This window comes from Clytia hemisphaerica, unplaced genomic scaffold, assembly GCF_902728285.1.
Source record: "Clytia hemisphaerica strain Z4C2 unplaced genomic scaffold, Clytia hemisphaerica genome assembly, whole genome shotgun sequence".
NCBI lineage: Eukaryota > Metazoa > Cnidaria > Hydrozoa > Leptothecata > Clytiidae > Clytia > Clytia hemisphaerica.
In genome coordinates this window covers 86,606-109,117 of record NW_027103970.1, presented here as the reverse complement: position 1 = coordinate 109,117, position 22,512 = coordinate 86,606, and the positions used below count along the sequence as shown (strand labels likewise).

The 22,512-nt window shown below is 35.7% G+C and overlaps 1 protein-coding gene and 1 pseudogene across 1 annotated transcript; one reads left to right on the top strand and one right to left on the bottom strand.

Annotated features, from left to right (window-relative positions):
* The first annotated feature begins 383 nt into the window (after positions 1 to 383).
* LOC136810578 (uncharacterized) lies at positions 384 to 21,424 on the top strand. The gene is made up of 11 exons (XM_067067139.1): positions 384 to 482; positions 1,866 to 1,984; positions 4,761 to 4,875; positions 6,006 to 6,216; positions 7,085 to 7,448; positions 8,744 to 8,863; positions 9,751 to 9,795; positions 17,111 to 17,206; positions 18,559 to 18,633; positions 19,300 to 19,456; positions 20,121 to 21,424. The coding sequence occupies exons 1-11, from the start codon at positions 437 to 439 to the stop codon at positions 21,020 to 21,022; spliced, it is 2,250 nt and encodes a 749-aa protein (XP_066923240.1). The 5' UTR covers positions 384 to 436; the 3' UTR covers positions 21,023 to 21,424.
* On the bottom strand, positions 9,910 to 14,759 carry LOC136810579 (excitatory amino acid transporter 3 pseudogene; annotated as a pseudogene).
* Positions 21,425 to 22,512: the final 1,088 nt, after the last annotated feature.

The window sequence follows — 22,512 nt, the reverse complement described above, 5'->3', positions numbered from 1 at the left end:
TAGGCAAAACTGCAAGGGACAATAAGGGGTAGAGAAATAGCTGATTTTAAAAAGTCAAAATAAACGAAAATGATCGGTACCATCTGATAGAGTATGGAATTCTGAGCAAAAAAATTGTATTACAACAACTCTCTGACTAAAACACACAAAGAATTACAGCCGCTTATTTTATTATTCTACTGTGTGATTTGACGTCAAATCTTGTCTTGATCGTACTGACGTCGGTATGTTTTTGAACTTCAAGCGGCTGTATTGTGTATGCATGGGTAGTACCCCTCCCCCCCCCGGGACGGAGTAAAAGGCATAACATTTTCTCAGCTGACTCTGCCTTTCTCTGTTGGTTTCTTGTTTTAATGTTTTAATGTTTGCTTGTTTTCTTTTTCAGTGATAAAACAAAACAGGGAATAAAAACAATACTTTTTCAACCATCCATATCATGAACGTCGAAGATGATGGCTCGGAAGAAGGTGAACTCAAAGATGGTATGAAATCTTTTACATTGTTGTCGCTTATCTACAATCATTGACGATACGTTTGTCTATCTCCTCTGGTTAACCTCTGTAGTTGGGAGTGGTACAGGGATGTGCCGCTGGTCAGGCTACCTTTTTAACCCCCATGACTCACAAGGCAGGTAGGGTCGCAAAAATGACACAATAGAAAAATCAGTTCCTTGCAGGGTACCTTTTTGGGAGAGTTTGGATAAAAAGTGGAAAATTTTGAGAAAATCAGTCAGTGTAGCCATGATTTTAAATATTCACTCTTTGTTCAAAGATATTCTGGCGAATATGTTTGGAAACTCTATGATATTCAAACAAATGATTTTGTCCATGACCTATCAACACTACTAAAAACCACTTTTTTTTCCTCGAGATCATTTGAATTCTTAAAATAGACTCTTAGGAAATGACATTGTGTTTGTGTGTGTGTTGCAGTGTTTACACTTGGCTTGGGTAGTGGTAATATTTGAACATCTGTTTTGAACTATTTACCCTTGATTTTGGTCGTATAAAATTTTTCTTTGGATCGTTTTCATTAGTTTTTATTTAGTTTTTGGCTGTTAAACATTTTCTTTCAGAAAGATGGGTTTCGGTCTTTCTCAACAGATCTGTATGTATTTATGCTATGCACCATTGCAATGTCTTCACGGACCCAAAAGCTGATTGGTTGTAAGTGACGTAAAATCAGTCAATACGTCACTTTCAACCAATTCATGATATGCACCATTGCAATGTCTTCCACGGACCCAACACCTGATTAGTTAAAAGTGACGTATTGACTGAGTGATTTTGCGTCACTTACAATCAATCAGCTATTGGGTCTGTGAAGACATTGCAATGGTGCATAGCATAAATACATACAGATCTGTTGAGAAAGACCGAAACCCATCTTTCTGAAAGAATATTCCGCTCGAGTCTTGGATTCTTGTAAATATACTGACACTGGACCGTAAGTTTGATAAGACACTATAAAATATGTGGGCTATCAACGTAGAATTTTAGCTTTTGTATTCAATTGTTGGCAGTTTATTGTTTAATATTGATGGTCAAGTCCGGTCTTTTTAAGAATATTCCGCTCGAGTCTTGGATTCTTGTAAATATACTGACACTGGACCGTAAGTTTGATTAGACACTATAAAATATGTGGGCTATCAACGTAGAATTTTAGCTTTTGTATTCAATTGTTGGCAGTTTATTGTTTAATATTGATGGTCAAGTCCGGTCTTTTTAAGAATTTTTATATATACAAAATGTTCACTTCTCACTTTTAAATTTTGTATTCTCAAAAATGTATTCTCAAAAATAAAAAGGGCATGGTATTCCATGGGTCTGTGATATTATCATGAATCGTTTTTTATATTTCTTCAGATGAACTAAATTACGATGGAGGTGCTGGTGATGTCAACATCGATGATGGAGATAGTGATGTCAACGTCGATGATGGAGATAGTGATACTGAAGAAGACAGATTTGTCATCAATACTGAGGTCTCTTTTCCTATCCTCGAAATACACTTTTTTTTAGTAAGAACATTCTAAAGTTTTTGAAGCTGGCGGATGCTCTCAACAATTTGAGTTTTAAAATAAGCACGAAAATGTTTTTATTTCTACCATTTTCTAATTATGATCGTACACTTTTTCTGAGAAATTTAGTGTTTTGAAATCTGTGTGGCTTTAGAATGTTCTTGAAGGTTTTGTTTTTAAATAAGAGTGATATTGTCTGCTTACTCGTCAATTTTGATTCACATTGGATTGACACGGATGTGGAGCAAGATTGGTCAGAAAGAGGAAAAGAAAAGATTAATATTTTGGCCATGGAAGCCTCTTGTTCTTATATTGTTGGTTCTTATAAAAAACGTCGAATTGGTAGAAGCATTTTATGCTTTGAAGAAGTTTATCATATCAATTGTTAAAAGGTTTTCTCTTATTATCATGGCCCGCTACTTTTGCAAACCATACTTATGTACATTAGCACAACTTTAAACAGACATCATAAAAAACATCATAAAACTGTTTTTCTCCCCAATTAGATAACATTTCAGGGTTTTTTTAGGGTGAAGTGTAAAATTTATCGTCACCAAACCATGGTGGCCGACATTTTTTTCTCTACTCTTGTCTCCCGAATAGACGGGGGGGGGGGTCCGAATAAGCAGGGGGGTATGAAAATTTTCTAAATTCTAATAAGAGGGGGGGGATTTGAAGACAGAATTTTTTAAACTGATATCAATTTTAACAACAAAAAAGAGACTTTAGCATAAACACGTAAAATAAACCAGCTGCGCTGGAAGCTCCGGCTTAAGAGATTAAAAGATGTGAAAAATGAGTTTGTTGAGTTGTGTTAGAACGTTGCCCACAAACTAATAATCAGAAAGCAAAGTAATAAATTTATTGTAGAGCGAGTATGGGAAATAATCTTAATGAATAAATCAACCAGCTGGAAGTTTAGCTCTTCTAAGTGATTACACATGCAATTTCTTGCCTAAAGTGCCAACCCAACCCCCTCCCCACTCATCCACCGACTAAAAAGTACAAAATTGTATCTAAAGGAGATAAACATTTAGAAGTCAATATTTCCAAGTTCTTATAAATTTATATTATTCTAAACTAGCCAATAGCCAAGCCATGATGCGCCCGTTGATTTGATTGTCCTGACCGGGAGAAAAATAGCCTAAATTAGAGGCCACGGCTTTTAGCTACCGTCAACTGCTCTAATTTGGGACTATCTGACAAAACATGGGACGGCAATTCGGCCACTATTTCACCGCCGAACCTCCAAGGTCATTTGATTTGAATTAAGGAACGGCTTATTAATAAATACACAAAAAAAAATTTGTTGTCAAAGAGATTTAACAGTAAGTGAAAATACAGACTGATATACAGATATGCAACAGTCCCATGTTTCGACCAATCGTCCCAAGTTAGAGCAGTTGACGGTAAGCATTATTCTCTTGGGATTGTACTTGGAGGAGACTAGGATAAATCAAATAAAATGGTACGATAGTGTGTATGTGATAGTAATATGTTTGGAAAAAATCTGTCAGTCTGTGTCCGGTTTAAAAAATCTTCAACAGCCCAACGCCCAAACCTTTGAAGTTACGACAAAGTCCAAAAAATGATCATTTTCAGCCACAATACTGTGAAAATTTCTCCGATCTTGTTCAAATTTACACAGGAATTGTTTTTTCGTATCCTTTATTGAATTCCTACAGTGGTATGTTTGGAAAGAATCCGTGTCGGGTTTGAAAAATCACCAGCCGATGATGAATACGACAATAACGAAGTCCAAAACAGGTTATTTTCAGCCATATATAACACCACAAAAACTACTCAGATCGTTTTCAAATTTACACTGTAATTGTAATTTAGTATTCTCTTTTGAATTTCAATGGCTGTGTGTTTGAAAGTTTCATTGTCAAGTTTGAAAATCCAAAAGGGACGACCACCAATTATATCATCATGAATAATGACGAAGTCCAAAATATGATCATTTTTACAGCATAAAATCATGAGAAATGCACCAATCTTACTCAAATTTACACACAAGTAATAAACTGAATTCAAATATATTAATAGTTTGCTCTCAAAAAGTTTCCATCAAATCTTGAAAAAACAGAGTTTTTTTGGTTTTGTGCATCTAGAAGAGAAGTTTAGCCATAGTTATATGCATTATAAACACTCGATCAGCTGAAGATTCATGGTCAAAATTTCTCCAAAGTCTTTCCACATTGTTAGAGAGCCAGTATGCATCAAACTTCTCATAAATCATGTCCAAAACATCATGAATAATGATGAAAATGATCAATTTTTCACTGAGATTCGCCAGTATTTGTTTCACAGTCAGCTAGTCCACTTTCGGCAGCCATCTTTTTCTAAATACTTTCGGTCAATCAAATCACAGTATTATCGGAATCAGTGATCCGTTTTTGTTAAATCGGAATAGATCATCGGATTAGATAAACAAACAAAAATGTCTTGACCGTCGGAAGAGAGAATTAAAGGCTCCTAGGCCGGAGCAATAAGAACCAATACTAACAAAAAAGAAAATTTTAACAAGTTTAAGGTCTATATACACTGTAATAAAATATAGAATTATTCGAATTTAATTAGCGGGGGGGGGGTCTTAATAAGAGCGGGGGATTGACTTTTTTTCTCTTAACAATTAGCGGGGGTGGACGTCTATTCGGGAGAAAAGAGTAAAATATTAGCCTCGTCACTCCAAATGGCTGCTCGGGATTCATGATGATTTTGTTCCTTCTCATCACAGACAGAAGATACAGAAGCAGAAGGGGAGATGGTCAATGAAATTCTTCAACATCAAGATGAAGAAAGTGTTGATAGTGAAATGATGGCCATCCACCACAAACTATCAAAAAACGACGGTAATATTTAAAAAATTTCAATAGAGCTAACTCTTTAACTCGAACCTCTATTACTCCAGTCTCCTTAACTCGAACAATTTTCATGATCTCTTCAGTCAACAATGCCTTGTGTTCCCCTTGCGTGTTCAAATTATGGAAATTCCACTGCGTTTAAAACACTGGTGTGGACGGTAACGTGCTTTTTCCAGAGAAAAATGTTCACCTGGAAAACCTTTTGTGATACCTAGGTACAGTAGATGAAAGCCCCTCTGGAATTATATATTTAAGATTATCCTCGCAGCTTCCGGTTATTTATGACAGATTTGGAAAAAATAAAACTACATTTCATGACCCACCTTCTTTTTTATTAAACGGAAATTTACCTTTCCAACAGAGGTTGATTTGAGAGCTTTCAAAAACCAAAAAATAACACAAAAATGGCACTTGCAGCTTTGTTTCCTAGCACTAAAAGACAAATTCCGTAGAAAGGCCTGCGTCACGTCGCTTTATCTTTTATTGACTTTTACAGACTCGAACCTCTATAACAGGAATATCGCATTGAAAAACTTTTTTTGACACAAAAATTGTTTTTCCCGTGGGTTCGAGTTATGGAAACTCCACTGGAGTGAGTTGGTTTATATGGTCTATACGGCTTTATTAACTCACCCTGACTTCCTTTTGTTTTCTCTGGTCAATAGCTCTCTTTGGCTATTAAAACCCAGCATTAGTTTTGACTTCAGTGAAAAAGCTTATTTTTGAACTGGTTGTCACACAATCTTTCTTCATACGAGACCTGCAACTTCTTTCTATTATAACTCGGTTCGCCGCCTCAAATACATATTCACGCTAATCAATACTCTGGGTTTGCTAAGAAATTGTCGGCCTAGAATCTTAAAATTCGTCGGAGTTAATTTTTCATTCAAAAACGTAAATAATCTAACAACCTGTGAATTGCCGCCCTTTTTAAAGTCTAACATCACATGCCTATGAAGCGCCAAAAGAACAATAAAAAATTCATTATCAAAAACAAAGCAAAACTTTCGAAGTAACATGAAAAACAAGAAAAGCCAGAATGTTTTAATTTCGTGAATTCATTGCAGTGGTGCATATCACGTTTTCCAATACATATTATTTTAATTCTTAATAAACAGGTGCTGGTGATGGGAAAAGTGACGACTTGAAGACGCTTAGTGAAAAAGAATCGAAGAAAATTAATTTCTCCAAACAAATAAGTACAATAAAAGATGTCAGCACCGACAATGAGAATGAAAATAGTGAAAGAACAACTATTATGGTTTTGGATGAAGGTGACGAGATTGAAGATAATATTGATGACGATGATGATGCTTGTAAAATTGATTGGTAACTTTCTTTGTTTATTGAGCATGCTCCCCTAAGCAATAATTTAGTAAATTTGCGGCCGCAATCGAGGACGACCCGAAGACTCTCTTCTTTAGTTATCTATCCATAAGTAGGGCCTCTCCATCCCAGGATCTTTAGTTTCTGATCATCAAACAGAGGCATCAAGTACCAATCTTTTGTATGACCCAGTTGGGATAGAACCCACAACCTTGCGCATCATAGCTGGATGCTTTATTTTCATGTTACGGCCGCTCCTCTACAAATCCAGTGCCCTGACCAAATGCATTGTTTGAGTAAAAAGATTAAAAAATAATCAATACCACGTTTAGCATGACGTCTGCTTTGTAGATAAGCCATGAGTTTTTTTCGTCAAGTTGTCCGTATTTATTACAAGGAGCTTCACTCGTGATATTAAGAAATTTAATTGCTGAAAGATTGAGACGTCTGGTTTTAACCTAAACAGGGCCGTTATTTAGGCCCAGAAAACGGTGAATTCTGCCAGACCAAGGCACGAAGAAAATTAAAACTCGCCAGCCTTCAAAAACTCGGTTCGCCCCCTCGAGTACATATTCACGCTAATCAATACACTGGGCTTGCTAAGAATTCAATTTAACTTTTCGTTCCCCAGTATATCAAAGGCAATGCAATTTGCTGTTATTCCCCTATTTGTTAATCAATACACTGGGCTTGCTAAGAATTCAATTTAACTTTTCGTTCCCCAGTATATCAAAGGCAATGCAATTTGCTGTTATTCCCCTATTTTTTAATCAATACACTGGGCTTGCTAATAATTCAATTTAACTTTTCGTTCCCCAGTATATCAAAGGCAATGCAATTTGCTGTTATTCCCCTATTTGTTACTCTATAGGCAACAAACAGCCGTGATACCGAAACCTCACCTTTTCACTGAAGCCATGTTCAATCAATTCTGCAGTCCACAAAGACTAAACATACAAAAAATCAATATCTGCGAACAGATCCTTAAGGAACAGCGATTTTCTCAATCAAAACAGAAATCTAAGAACGCTGACGATCAAAACAATCAAAAGACCGAAAAGAAATCGTTAATTGAGAACACATTCAAATTGAAGACAAAGTATCATTTGACGTTGATGGAGCCTAAACCTTCTCGTATTTCACCTGGTGATCGCTATTTCTATATGAAGTATATGGAACATGTTACTAAGAAAAATAATGATAAATTTTTGCGACAACACGAGGATCGTTTTAAGGTATACATTTTGTTCTTATTTTCGTAATCCAAAATTTATTCTTTAATTAAGTTCCTTCTTAATTTAATCTCCCCGCCATCCACCAATTTAAATTCCCGCCAAATTAAATTCCCGCCAAACTTAAACCATTGTATTCATTCTCCCAAAGGTGTGCTGTTTCAGGCGTTAATTTTTTCTTATCTAACAGCGTTTTTCGGACAAAAAGATCTTTCATCCCACAAATCAAGTTACAGCTAAATTTAATAATTTAAGCCATTCGCCAAATTAAATTCTCTCTGAAAAATCTTTTTCGGTTAAGTACTGTACCCGCCAAATTAAACTCCCATCAAAATTTCTTCTCTTAAGGTATATGTTTCCTGATACAATTCTTTAGAAATCAATAAGCCTTTTTTTGAAAAAGGGGATTCTCAAAAATCATATTAGAGATTACTATTACCGAAGTGACCGTATCTAAAAAATATGTATAGTGCAACCAGCATAAAATGTATAATAAAGGTTTTTTTGCTTAAATACAGTGAGTACCTCACTTCCCTAATTGTTTAAGCATTTGAAGTACATTTCACGTTCGAAATGATTACATGTGTAAAATCAGGACTGATTGCGCTCTCGTGAATGCTTCGCCAGCTTCGCGCTTGTCAAGATGCAAAAATCTCTAAAATTTTAGACTATCAGAAAATCATTTTCAGAGCGCGGTCGTGCGAAACGATTTCTTTCGACCGTCAAATGGCTTATATAGGCCAAAGGTAGACTAGTCAAAGCAAAAAGAGAATTATTTAGAATTAAATATTTTACGCAGCCTTCCCGGTATTTAGAGACTCTTTCGATTGTCATTACGACGTCTACGGGCAGGCCGGCTCGCTTTATTTCTGTAAATATAATTATGATTCGCGTAAACGGGCTCTTTTAAAACACCCCCTTCTCACAGACCCGGTATGATTTTTTCAGCCAGTGGGGGTAGCAATAACAGCCTGAAACTGTTTTCAAGTCAGAAAGTTCAGTGGGGATTGGAAAATAGCATAATATTGTGAAGTGAAGATTTGTTTATTTGATTTTTTTCAATGGGGACAAAAATTAAAGTATAATTTCCCACTGGGGACTAAATTTTGGCCAACTTTTCCAGTGGAAAGGGGTCCCAAGTTGGTCTGTGAGAAGGGGGTGTTTTAGATTTTCTTAGATCATTTTTCTGTTCTGATGAAGTCTTAATTCTTTACATTCGTTGTGAAAAGATAACTTCGATCGGATATTATCGGTATACCATTCACGTGTTAAATTTTGCTTCGATTTTTCTGTTGTAGGAAATGTCAAGGATAGTGCGTCAGGAACAAAGCGAATATACCACTCATCTTTACCAATGTTTCATGGCAAATCCCGCAGAATATTTCTTCATCAATCAACAAGTCAAGCAATTTATTAAAGTACGTCTGCATTCTTTGATTTATATTTTTTGCTTTGACTTTTCTGTAATAAAAGTATAAGTGAATTTTTAAAGGTTTTGTTTTTAAATAAGAGTGATATCGTTTACATTATTTTAATTTACAAGCTTTTTGATATTGGATTGACACAGACGTGGAGCAATATTGGTCAGAAAGAGAAGGGATGGAAAAACAATTTTTTGCTTATATCAGCACAATATAACAATAGGCAGACACTGTCCGGATATGAAATATGCGTGTGAAAATAGAACCTTTAAATCATCGATAATTATTCTTTACTCCTGAATAGTTTAAAACCACTTTTATGAGTAAATTATGTTTGATTCTTGTTTATCGACGCATTGTAATAAAAAATCCGGGACCCGTATTAATTCATCATACACGTAGCACATGTATGGTATTGTCCAATTTTTTAACCGAGAATCGTGATTATAGGCTTTAAACTATTTTCAAGACACCAAAAATTCAATTTACGTCAGGGAATACCTCACCGATTCGAACGTTTGCTTCTATAATGGTAGCCTATGTATACTAGACGTCACGGCTTTTTTTCTACGCAGTAACGTCTATTTCACTTTGCGACTTTTTCGAATGTTTTGAGCCCTGTTTTCGTGCTCCAAACATTCGACTTTTTGACGTCACTTTTAAAATTTTGAACCTCTTGTAGTAGGGAAAATATCGATTTTGAGTCAGAATTCTTGTGAAAGACTTCTTTTTTCAGAAAATCATCAAAGCGTAACTCATCGTGATACTGAATGAATATTCCTGGTTTTTTTGTGAAGTACTACCTATCATAATGGCAGGAATTATGTAACTTAACAAAACACGTAAGACTTCTTACTGATATCGACTTTCATGGTTCTTTTTAGAACAATAATATGGAGAGGATTAAAGGATTGTTGGCCGAAAAAAAGGTTTGTACAGTTTTCACCACATTACACTATAGAAAGAAGTTTAATCAAGGAATTTGAGAGCAATGAAATTTTAGAAACTCTTAGATGATTTTTCTCTAAAATCATAATGCCTATAAAACCTATAAAATCTCAAAAATTCTCAAAAACATCCCTAAAAGAATTCCCACAACCTCTCTGAAAATCCAAAAAAATTGTCCCATAAAATCTAAAAAAAATACCAAATTTGATCCTAAAAAAAAACCTATAAAATCTCAAAAATTCTCAAAAACCCCTAAAAGAATTCCCAAAACCTCTCAGAAAATCCCAAAAAAATTGTCCCATAAAATCTAAAAAATATTCCAAATTTAATCCTAAAAAAAAATCTTATAAAATCTCAAAAATTCTCAAAAACCCCTAAAAGAATTCCCAAAACCTCTCAGAAAACCAAAAAAAATTGTCCCATAAAATCTAAAAAATATTCCAAATTTAATCCTAAAAAAAAATCATATAAAATCTCAAAAATTCTCAAAAAACCCTAAAAGAATTCCCAAAATCTCTCAGAAAATCCATAAAAATTGTCCCATAAGATTTAAAAAAAATTCAAAATTTAATCCTAAAAAAAATCTTATAAAATGTCAAAAACTCTCAAAAACCCCTAAAAGAATTCCCAAAACCTCTCAGAAAATCTAAGATAAATTGCAACTTTGTACACCCATTGCAAGTGATTTCATATCGATCTGATTGTTTAACCATCAATAAGTCATTAGCAAAGACTTAACGTCAGAAAAATAAAAAATTCTACACCAAAAGGTAAAATTGCACTGTTCCATATCTACCCCGAGATATTGACCAGGAATGTAGCTCTCTGCCCCATTGTCCAAAGATTCCGAAAGACTTTTTTGTCACCTATATTATTGAATTTTGCCAAAACCTTTTCCTTCAAGGTTAGCTCTTATCTTGGTAACTAATAGCGCTGAAGAAAAAGTGTCTAGAATCATACTCGTAGCCATTATTTGATTTAGTAGGCACTGTGGTTTTAAAAGCATTTTAACCCATGTTGTTAAAAGTTTCCTGGTTTTAAACGCTGGTGGTACTGGCGATGCTGGTGGTGCTTGGATTTCGATTTCGATCCATTCGATGATCGTTTCTTGTTTTCGAGCCATCCAAATCCATTTGATTATCGCATGCATTGTCATAACTTCTTTCAGATAATTCCAAAGGAGCATGGGTTTGAGGAATATGGATTTGAGGAAGCTCGCCTTCAGAAAGATGAGCTACGATGCCGGCACCAATACAATCACCAAGCACATTCACTACGGTTACGAGACGATCCAAAAACCAATCCACTGGAATGATAAGAGTTAACGATTCTTCAGGTAGATCAGCGGCTTGAAGAACCATCAATACGGGTATCCAATCATATTGTGGTACTGCACAAGCACTGATAGAGGCTATTGTAGCTGTTAAACCAATAGCAATATATTGGCCAACGCTTAAGCTCTTACCTATTGATTGAGCGATGAAGATTGCAGCGACAGCTTCAAAGAGCGCTGTACCATCCATATTGATCGTGGTTCCGATTGGTAGAACGAGTCTGGTAACTCTTTTATCAATTCCGTTCTTATCTTCAAGGCATTTAAAGGTTACAGGCATGGTAGCTGAGCTGGAGCTCGTTCCAAACGCGGTCAAGAGCGCTTTGAATGTTCCTTTGATAAAGGTGAACGGATTCCGTCTTGTCCATGCAAAATAGGTCAACGGCAGAACCACCAAGGAGTGTAGAATCAAACCGGAAATGACAGTAGCCATGTAATAAGCCAGCCCTCGAAAGATGCCGGAGATATCACTTATAGAAGCGAACTTATTAGTAACCAAACTCCAAATTCCAATGGGTGCATACCACATGGTGAACTTGACAAGCTTCATAGTTAGGAAGTTTAAAATTCTGGTCAATTCAATTAGGAGATGAGCTTGCGTTCCCATAGCACCGAGAAGGAGTCCGATAGCAATTGAAAAGACGACAATTCCAAGGATATTGGAACCAGGTTTATAAGTAGTTTCACCAGCAATTAGGAAGGTCTTCAATGTTGCATTATTTGAGGAGGTGTTGGTTGTATTGGTGGTACTGATGGCGATTTCGTCAGCTCCGGTGACTGCTTGTGCAATACATGCTTGAACGATGTTCTCAGGGAACACATTGCGAAAGAGATCCAAGATTGTGTCGATTGCACGTGCTTTTGGTCGATGGTCTGCATTATGTTGGAAGACTTTATCGCCAGCATAACTACCAGGTTTGATGGTGACGACCAATAGGATACCGAGCGCCATAGCAAAACCAGTTGTTGACAAATAATACACAAGAGCTCTTCTCGTTAATCGCCACGAGGATTTTTTATCAAGGTCAGCGAATGCAATGATCAAGCTGGTAATGATTAAGGGTAGAATCAACATTTTGAACATGCGCATAAGAATTTCACCGGGGAAACCCAGAAAAAGTAAAACATTTCCTTTAGCTGGTTGGTCAAGTTTTTGAACTGGTTCATTGATCAAGAGACCAACCAAGAAGCCAAAGGCAACTGCCAGGAAAATGAACACCAATAATTTGTTGTCTTTCCAGAAGGATTTGATCCACGTCTTGATTGTACCAGCATGTGGATCGTTTTCTGGTTGAAAGCATGTTCCGTACGACGGGCCTCCCAACAAATGACTGTTAGCCGTAGTATTTTCGTCTGGTCCTCTTGCAGCAGACATACTCAGTAATGGTTACGAGTCTTTACCTAATAGACATAATAAGAATAGTGATGAGAGATGATGAAATAATTCAGAGTGGACTGTTCCAAAAATTTCCATACAGAGGGGGTGGACGAACCTTTTCAAGTCGAAACAAATTTCTTGGAAATGTGTAGATACCCCCTGGAAAATTGCAAAATTTGTTAAAACACCTTGGAAAAAATTATTTTCATGTCTTAAAGTGAGGTTGGACGAACTAATATCAGTTGTTTACCCCCTGGAAGTCTATAAATATCTTTTTACCCCCCCCGGAAAAATGAAAAAATACTTCTTTAGACCTCCTGGAAATTCTTCTCGGACTACCCCCTGGAAAAGTTCATCCACCCCCTGTACTTGTATGGTTATGAAATTGAATGACCCATTGTCATTTTAACGCATCATAACATAAGTAAGTCTAACTCAAACGAAAACGAAACCATAGTGTAATCTGTGACTAAATATTGTGGCTAGCAGTGGCAAGATTCCCCCCCCCCTAGAATCAATGTTGATGGGTGGAAAGGCTACCGCCATGCTCAGAAAAAGCTCACATGAACACTTATATTGGGGGGGGGGTTCAAGAAATTGCCATATATTTTGCCACTGATTGTAGACTATTTTGGTTTAAAAGGATGTAACTATTATACATTATATGTTTTGCAGAAGCAAAAATGAAAGTTAGCATGAATTTCTTTCTCAGCAATAACAAGAAATACGCACACATCAGGAATAGAATCATGAAAAAATTACATTCTACCGAAGGCATTAGCAATTGTTATCGCCAATGAAAAGCGAAACAATTTTTGCAAAGTCATAAAAACATATTGTAGGTATGTACCATTTGAGAGCCCCCCCCCCCCCAGTCACCTTTCAAATCACGCAAAATAAATTTCCAAATCACGCTATCATGAGTTAATTTCATTTCTATCAAGATCGCGTTGATTACGTTGGTTCCTCCGATCACGAAATCACGATCTTGAAAAAACGCCAATCACGCCATCACGAAAACCGCTGGGGGGGCTCATTTAAAATTAGATTATGTTTGAAATATCATCATTACCTTATTTTTTCAACCTGGAATCCAGAGTTTTGAATCAGGGGGCATATGAGTGAGAATAGTAGGTTGGTATCTAAAATAAACACAGTGAACAAAAATCAATAACCCAGGTGCTTGATACGGTACACGTTTTCCTTTTATAAGAACATCAAAAACTTTTAAAGGCTTCGAATGCTCTTAGCTTTTTGAGTTTTAAGCCTAAAAATGTATTTTTTGTGAGTATTTTTGTCCAATTTCCTGAGAAATAGGGTGTTTTAGAGCCCATGAAGCCTTAAAATGCTCTTAATTTGTTCATAATATTTTGGCCATCGAAGCCTTATGTTCTTAAATAGTTTGTTCTCATAAAAAAACGTGTACTTGAGCTCACCATAACATGCACTCCTTGTCACAGTAGGCTATGCACATGCCCAGAATTGATTTTGATATAGAGGACGCGTATCGTGTATAAAATTCCCGTCCGAGAGTTACCCCCGATTTTGGGGTAACATGTTTCAGTTTTCTTAAAAAAGTTTTAGAAATCCAATGATTCAATTATCCTCTTGCCATTCAAATTTTTAATTAAAATTCAATTAAATTTAAAGACCTCTCATATAAAACTTACTAGTCAAACTAATTAAGTTTCTAAAACTAAAAAAAAAACACAAAGACGGGGGTAACTCTTGGACGAAAATCTTTATACACGATACGCATCCCCTATATTAAAATATATTAGAGAGAATGCTTGCACCCCTGTGGCGCAGCCAAGAATGTTTGGAAAATGTTTCCGCTTAAAAAATCTCTTTAATAAAAGTTTTCCAATTTATGTCGTAAAATTTGAATACAATTAATTGCTAAAAAACTGTAAAAGCTGCAAACAATACCAAAATTAGAAACTTGGCATATACCAGCAAATAAAAAGAGAGTTCCAAATCTTACTTACCAAGTTACTGCTTGCTAGAGATGTTGCTTATTGCTCATACATTCGCCTTATCACTCAAAATGTCAGCGAGACAACACACCGATACTAACAAACTTGTTTTTCCAAGAAAATTTAACTAAACTGAACGTACAGGGCCAATACCAAACGAAAATAGATTTTTAATTTGACTACCTAGAACACTTATAAAGTCATAAAACTGCGAAATGCGAACTAAATGACCCTTTTATCCAAGGACAACCTACCACTAGTGTTGCGGTGTAGGATAAATCAACAGAATAAAAACCACAGCCACTTAAAGCATGCCATTACTGGTTAACTTGGGGAAAAATCAAATGAACAAGGAAATAGTTTTAGTGCGAAACATGTTCCTTTTATAGCGGGACCGCCGTTTTTGTAGATCTGCTAAATTTTGATGGACTGTTGTCTCAAAGTCTCATTGCAAACAGAACCCTATTAGCCCCAAGCTTTTTTGAGTTTTGTATCCCCAGGGGGGGGGGGTAGAATCTACCACCCTCGATTATTTTTGATCTAGGAGAGCTACGGTCATGAAATTTGGTACAGATGTTCTCCATCATGACACAAATTTCCTGGAACAAAAAAAAATTTGATGACGTCATTCAAAAACCGATGACGTCATCCCAAAATTTCCACCTGTCGGCAAAAAGCCAAAATATATGGTTTACAAAAATGTCTATTACAGTCTAACCAATAATGATATTTAGATTCTGTTTGAAAATTCTGAAAGATAAAAGGTTCTTCTTTAACATAATTGCCGGTTTTGCAAATTCCATGAAGATTTTATCTTAAAATCTGTGCTAAATATGAGTAAAATTTTCAAAACTTGATGACGTCATAAATGATGACGTCATCATTGTTAGAATTTTTTTTTTAATTAAAGAAATTTATATTGTCAATACCTATCACGTGTCAAAATTTGAAGATGATTGAATAAATAGTTCAAAAGTTATGAGCACTTTAAATTTTGAGTTTTAAGCGATTTTAGCTGGGTTTTATGTCATGTTTCACAATAAAGTCATAAAAGTTTCAAGTCGTTTAAAAAATTTTTCTCTGAGATATACGCAAAAGAACTCCAGCGTGGTAGATTCTACCCCCCTTCTGGGGCTTATAGGGTTAAAAGGGATCCAATCCAGCCCCACATCCCTGTACACAATCCTGGTCTTTGAGGTTCAAAAGATAGTGGTTTTTCTATGAAAATACATTATCGAGTATCTCCTCTTGAGACACACTCAATATTTTCAACGTTTTTTTTGTTTACATTAAACTCTAGAACAACAATCAGGAACGAGACAAAACGTCATACCTTCTGACATCTGAGATAACTAAGGACATTTTCCAGCTCCTTAACCTGGCCTAAAAAGCACGAAACACGCATTGTGCGTACAAATAGAGTCAAATTACTCGATAATACTTGACAAATAATTGATTATACCTTGATTTTAACCTGCGAAATATGATCCCATGAAAAGAACGTGAACAGGCTCGATTTTCCATGGAAGACAATCTGTGTGGTTTGTGCGCCACACGTTTGAGTAAATGTATAGTTAAGAGTCGAATAAATACGATCACTACGCAGTGCTTAATGCTGGCGCAATCTTCAATGCAATTCAGAGCATTGTAGTTTTTTTGTTTTTTTTTCAAAACAAAAGTTGAACCAGTTCAATGATTTAACGTTGTCACAGTGCACTTTACTAACTCTCGTACGTAAAGAAATACAATCCCCTTGAAAGTCGCTCATTACAAAAAGTCCAAGTTTTTTCTAGTGATTTTAAAACCAAAGACGAACCTCGCTGCTAAATTTCAGCTGCAAAATTATTTGTCACAAGGTAAAAATATAATTTTACTGACTAGAGAGGATCTCCTTAGCTGACAAAGGCTCTACATGATTCAAATCATTCTTCAAGTTGACGTTAGTATTAAGTCGGGTTCAATATTAAAGAGAGACGGAACGTTCCTATCATTTTTGGACTTACCTCAAAGGTCCTTTGAATTAACTCATATCATATCGTTAGTTTGTTCGTCTGTCACAAGATTTTCTCGGAGTTGGATCATTACTCTCGGGTACCTAATAGCCGGGGGGTTTGGAATAAGCAGAAGGGTTGGAATAAATCTCAAAACTTAATAAAAATGTTCTGGATGGAAAATTTTTGAAAAGGAGGCTAATACAGCAGAATTAGGGAAAAAGAGGGAACTTTCAAAAAGATTTTCCCCAAAATCAATAAACGGGGGGAGGGGTGTAATAAGAATGTCCTGGGTAAAAATTAATTATTTCTAGCGATTGGCTTGGTATTTTATTTCTGATTTTTTTGCACAATGATGTAAAATGGTAACGTTTAAAATCTGATTGAGTCCAATTTTCGAAAAAATAATTGTTTCACCAAATTTGGGCCAAAAAGTGCCTAAAAAAATCAGATTTTAAGTATTTGGGGAAATTCCCAGTCTAGGGAAAATGAGCCTTTATCTCGATTGGCTTGGTATTTTTTTCAGATTTTTTTTAGGTTTGGATTCTCTTACTTTTATTTTTCTACAACATTAGCCTTCAAGTAGGTCTATTCAACATGTAGCTCGTTTCTTTTTAGAGATGTTTTTCTTTGAAACAGACGATCAATATGAAACAAGTTCAAAACAACCCTCAAATCAAATTCGACTTTTTGGGAGAATGTGCCAAACAACAAGTAGGTGATAAAAAAGTTTTTCTCCAAATTACAGTCGACTAATTTGAATTCGAATGGAGAATCTTATTTATGTCGTTCGAATTACAGAGAGATTCGGAATAAAGAAAGTGTTTTGAAAGGCTTTCTCCTTGACGGGGACTTGAAACAAGTTCGAATTATAGAAAAAGGATTCGTATAATAAAAGTTAATCGGATAACCGAGAGTTTACTTTCGCTTCTGGAAGTTTCATTCCGTCATCCCGAAAATTTTCGCGTTGATAACGCTTTTTTCACCCATCCCAATAAAAAGTTTATGAAGATCATAAAAGATTTTGAATAACAAATTATGGATAGATAGAACGCTCAGAACTTTAGTTCTTTGAGCATTTATTACTCTGTTGAAAAGGATACTTTGTTACCCCCGATAACCACAAGAGATTAGGTAAAGCTTAATAAGATATGCATATCAGCATAAATATTCTACAATGTTCAACTCAAAGTTATAGTCCTTGGCTAATACTTCTTATGTTATTCAAAAAATGAATTAAAAATCGCTACCTGTTGCCCATGTCGGCATATGCGACATGCGGCAAATAGGTCGATGTGTGAAAAGGAAGATCAGCACTTAAGCTCTAGTGATAACAGCAGTCTATATTTTTGAAAGGTTTTTCACTTGAAAATCGTTTCTTGTTATCCAAATGAAAATGGACGGACTATACCTACCGGGTGTCCCAGAAAAAAAGTCTACCTCTTTGAAGTGAATTTTCTCGAGTTCTATGAGCTTTTAAAAAATCAATTCTTTTGCATTGAATAGAGGAAATATAAACTGAAATTTTGAGGGGTCATTTGGAAGTGCTTACTTTTCAAAAATGTTTCCAATATTGGCCAAAAATGAGGGTATTAAATTTATTGTAAGACGAAGACACGAATACTTTTTTATCCATCACGAAATGTATTTTAATTTAAGCAGTGTTATTCAAACGATTGTCTATTCATGCAAAATCGTTTCGAATCATTTGAGAGTAGAGATTGCCTGCAACATTTCTGATTGAAGTTTTGTAATAGAAGAAGTACTTTCTTTATGATGCTTTAATACCCTCATTTTTCGTCATTTTTCGACTCTTCGACTGAAAAGTAATGTTTTATACTTTTGATCTAGTTGACAAAATTTGACAAATGACCCCTCAAAGTTTGTTTCTTATTTCCAATGCAAAAAGATTGATTATTTAAAAGCTCATAGAACTCGAGAAAATTCACTTCAAAGAGGGGGACTTTCTTCCAAGACACCTGGTATGAACTCGTTCATAGTCCTTCCCCCGAATTAGATTCTTATGAAAGTTTTCTTCCTCAGATAACTCTTGTATTTTTATGTAGGACAAGATCAATAGATTGCATATACCTGCTTTGCATACAACGTTGATGGAAAATGGAATTCCGCAATCTCCAAAGGTAGTCGTCTCCAGAAGTCTTGTATTGGATTTTGATTGGGCTCTTCCAGAAAAAGTTTATACATGGGGGGTGAAGGATATAGTGTACAAGGGTAGTGAAATATCTACAAAGTTAACCTTGTCTGGGGGGTTAACTTGCTCTGTTTGGGAGTAAATTTTGCTCTGTTTGAGGGTAATTTTGCTCTGTTTGAATTTTGAGTGTCCAGGAGGTCAACTGATACTTGTCCGGGGGGGGGTTAGACCTGCTGTCCGGAGGGTTATATTATATTCATCACCCCCTATATTCAAATTCTTTCTGGAAAATCCCATTTCTTTTATAACTGTTGTCAGATGTGCATCAAAACGTCTGCTTTAATGTTGTTTTCGATGCATGCTGCTGACAAACTTCATCTCGATAAATACATTTCACTCTTCTTTATAAGAACATTTTTATATGGCTCAATTTTTGCAAAAACCTTAGAATAAATTCCTGATAATTTACTCTCAACCTCTTATTTGAGAAGCCAAATTTAATTTACTAGCTTTTGGCTATAAGATGGAGCAGGCAAAGAACTTCAATTAGGATATAACAATAAGATTAAAATTCTGTTAAAAGATGGCTACGATCCTTTTCCATAATTTGAAATTTTAAGATCATAAATACAATTTTTTTCTATATTTTAAATAGTTCAGTCCAAGCCCGTTTAATCCAACACAACTTTGTGAAGAGAAACGATGTCCCATGTTTGCACATCAAGATGCGCTTCTAGCTATCATGGAGAGTTTGGCCATACCGACACGAGAATGGCTTATCCCTGTTCACATTGACTACAATAAAAATCTTGGTATGAAGGATTAAAGTTAAAGAGAAATGTTAGTTTGTTGAAACATATCATCCTGGGAGAAGGTTTACGATTTTCTTGGAAACTAACGCGGTTGTGGTGCTGAGGTTTGAAAAACGAACCTAAAGTGGGAAATCTTTGAAAAATATTTGACAAGCTTAGAAAAAATGATCTCGAATATCTAAGTCTCCAAAGTTTTTCTTGACATTTTTCTCAAGTCTAATTTTTCTCATTTCACTTTTCTCAAGTCTAATTTTTCTCATTTCCGAAATTTTTCAAAAAAGAGTATGGTGAGGGAATTGGTTTTTCTATTTCCGTGTTTTTTGTTTACATCCCTTTCTACGAGCCAGCTTCTGACCATCACGCGGTGTTTTTAAACTCTGCTGAATCAAAAATTGGCTAAAACTTCTACGGACACGCAATTAAGACCGCTAAAAATAAGGATTCGTCCGTTGACGAAAAGGAAATCTAATGATAGACTTTAACATGCGAATAAAAATGACCTGAAAAAGAAGCACATTTCTGTAGCCCTTTTTGATATTCAATCCCATTGTGTTGCCCAGAGGAGAATGTTGTTTATAAAATATTTCCAATAGAGTTTGTGTCGTGAGTTTTAATTTTAAAATTTGTGAAAACCCATTTTATCATCACTTCATTCTTAACTTAGGTCGAAGCGTAATTCGAATCGAGGAGCCACTTCCACGACGGAACATTGCGATACGTGAAGCCAATCGAACATTTTACCAAAACAATTTCTTGAAAGCTTCTCAGACGAACAACGTGAACATGTTTTCGTGTGGTTCTCATCGAATCTTAATCGAAAGTTCAGTGGATGCAAGTGAAGAAGAAAACTACCAACAGACATTTTCAGTGAATGCGAAAATTGAACTTCAACCAAGTATTGGTTTTGAAACTTTTTCTATTTTGGATTTATGTCACATGTGGTGGTCAAGTAAATTGGCTAACACTTCACAAATCGCTTGTTGCCGAATTGACCCACGTAACGATATGCTGAGAAAGATAGAATACTACACGCGTGCCATGTTGTGTGGTCCAGGTTGCCCATACAACCCACACTATTTTTACAGTCAGTTAAACTATTTATGTGATATTTTGTGCACTGCCCAACCCGGACGTTACGTACTCGAACATGCGTCTGGAAATGCATTTTTCTTCTTATTTGAAGAAAAAGAGAAAGGGTTTACGACATTTGAAACGAAATACAAAGATTTGTTAAGCAACAAGAACGAACTTATCATGACTAATCAAGTCTCAGCTGCTTGGTTACCCCTGGATACGAACATTCCACGAAATGTTGATGGCATACCTTGCTTATTCAGTCCAAATATTCAAAAACAAGAGTTTATCGCCTTGGGTAAGCGAGCCAAAACGAATAAAAAATCGGGTAAAAAGAGGAAGCATTCCGATAAAAAACTTGTTTCCCCGATTTCAACACCTAGCCAAAAATTTGAAGACGACTTATTGCATCCGGGCACGGAAGATGAAACCCGGTCACCCGTTTTTAAAGATCCGATTTCGTATGGGAATTCACTTGATGAATTGTTTTAATATACATACTTTCAATGTTGACTGTTTTGAGTTGACGCATTTAGACAATTTGAAATCATAAAATACCTTTACAGACTTTTTATAAATCAACTTAAGTGGATAAATTTCGGCGTGGATCTACGAATCAGCGACTGATAAATTTTTTTAAAGTTTTAGCGGGGATTTGGAGGCTTTTGCAAAAATTCGCCAAATCTCACGAAATTTGATCGCCGCCAAAATTAATCCACTTAAGGTAGCTAAACTAAAGGACTGCTTTACAAGATACGTCATCTATTTATTTTGTAGATTTTAAGATCACTTACTCAACAAAAATTATTAAAAAAAGTCATAGATCTTATCGTAAAACTTAGTTTACAGTCTTCTTACACAAAAAAAGGTTTTAAAAATCTTGACAATACACTACATCGTTGTACGTAACAAATTCATGTTTTTCCTCGTAAGTATAAATATAACAAGGCATATCATTTTCGATGCAAGTTTTGATTGCTTTTTGTAAAAAACTTGTGAAGATTCCATTGCGCCTATGTTTCGTTCTTGTGTACGCTTTCTTGATCGCTCCAGGAGAGAATAAAAACCTGGAAGTCGGGTTGTCTTTTTTTCGAGGTTGAGATTTTCTTTACCCAGTCGTTTTGGTCACATGATCAAAGTTGACGTTAGAAACTGGTTAAGATTTTTTGGAAGCCACTGCAGTGGAGTGGCTATTGTGACGTCACTCAGCAAAAATACTGTGGATCGCCCATTCGCTTTGATCACGTAACAAAAATTCAACCTTTCTGCTTGCGTTTCGTGACCAGGTTCTTTATTCAATAGACATTGCATAAGCCAACCACAAAGCTGGTTTGATTCTTTATGATAAGCATAAAAAGCGAATTTATTCATAATAGCAAGTTAGAAATCTAATTGAACACTGTGCAATAGTTGGTAGTATAAATCTTGATTTTTAAGGAGATGGATTTGACAATGAATCTTTAGCAGATGCCAATAACCAACTACATAAACTCTGGTCAGTTTCTTCAATACACGCTTTTTTTTATAAGAATGGTGTAAATCCATTTCATCATGGACGGGGGGGGGCAGCTGGGCAAAAGGACCGACGGGTATGTGCGGGTCCTAAGGGTACCTTTTCCAATATGTTTAAAATGCACTGTAAGGGTCGGAAAAACTAGAGATGCACTGTAAGGGTAGAAATTTCAGAAAATTCTTGAAAAATCTAGATCTTTTGACCAAAAATGCTAGAATTTTGACCATTTTTTGCACAAAAGGGATCGAAAATTTGGAGGAAAATGCACTCTAAGGGTATGATTTTCACAGATTTTTGCTGCACTGTAAGGGTGCAATTTTAAAAGCCAATTTTTGGCCCGCACATACCGTCAGTCCGCAAACCCAGTGCCCCCCCCCGGATATTCTTAACTTTTTTGGGAAAATTATCCTAAAATATTCTTACAGCATTCTTAGGTTAGGATTCTAATTCAGACTAGATTTAACATTTG

Bases quoted from the DNA above. Each gene is read 5' to 3' on its own strand.
- LOC136810578 (XM_067067139.1), top strand. From the start codon at position 437: ATGAACGTCGAAGATGATGGCTCGGAAGAAGGTGAACTCAAAGATG. The intron at 483-1,865 runs GTATGAAATCTT...ATATTTCTTCAG, and splicing joins AGAAGGTGAACTCAAAGATG to ATGAACTAAATTACGATGGA. The intron at 19,457-20,120 runs GTATGAAGGATT...TTCTTAACTTAG, and splicing joins TGACTACAATAAAAATCTTG to GTCGAAGCGTAATTCGAATC.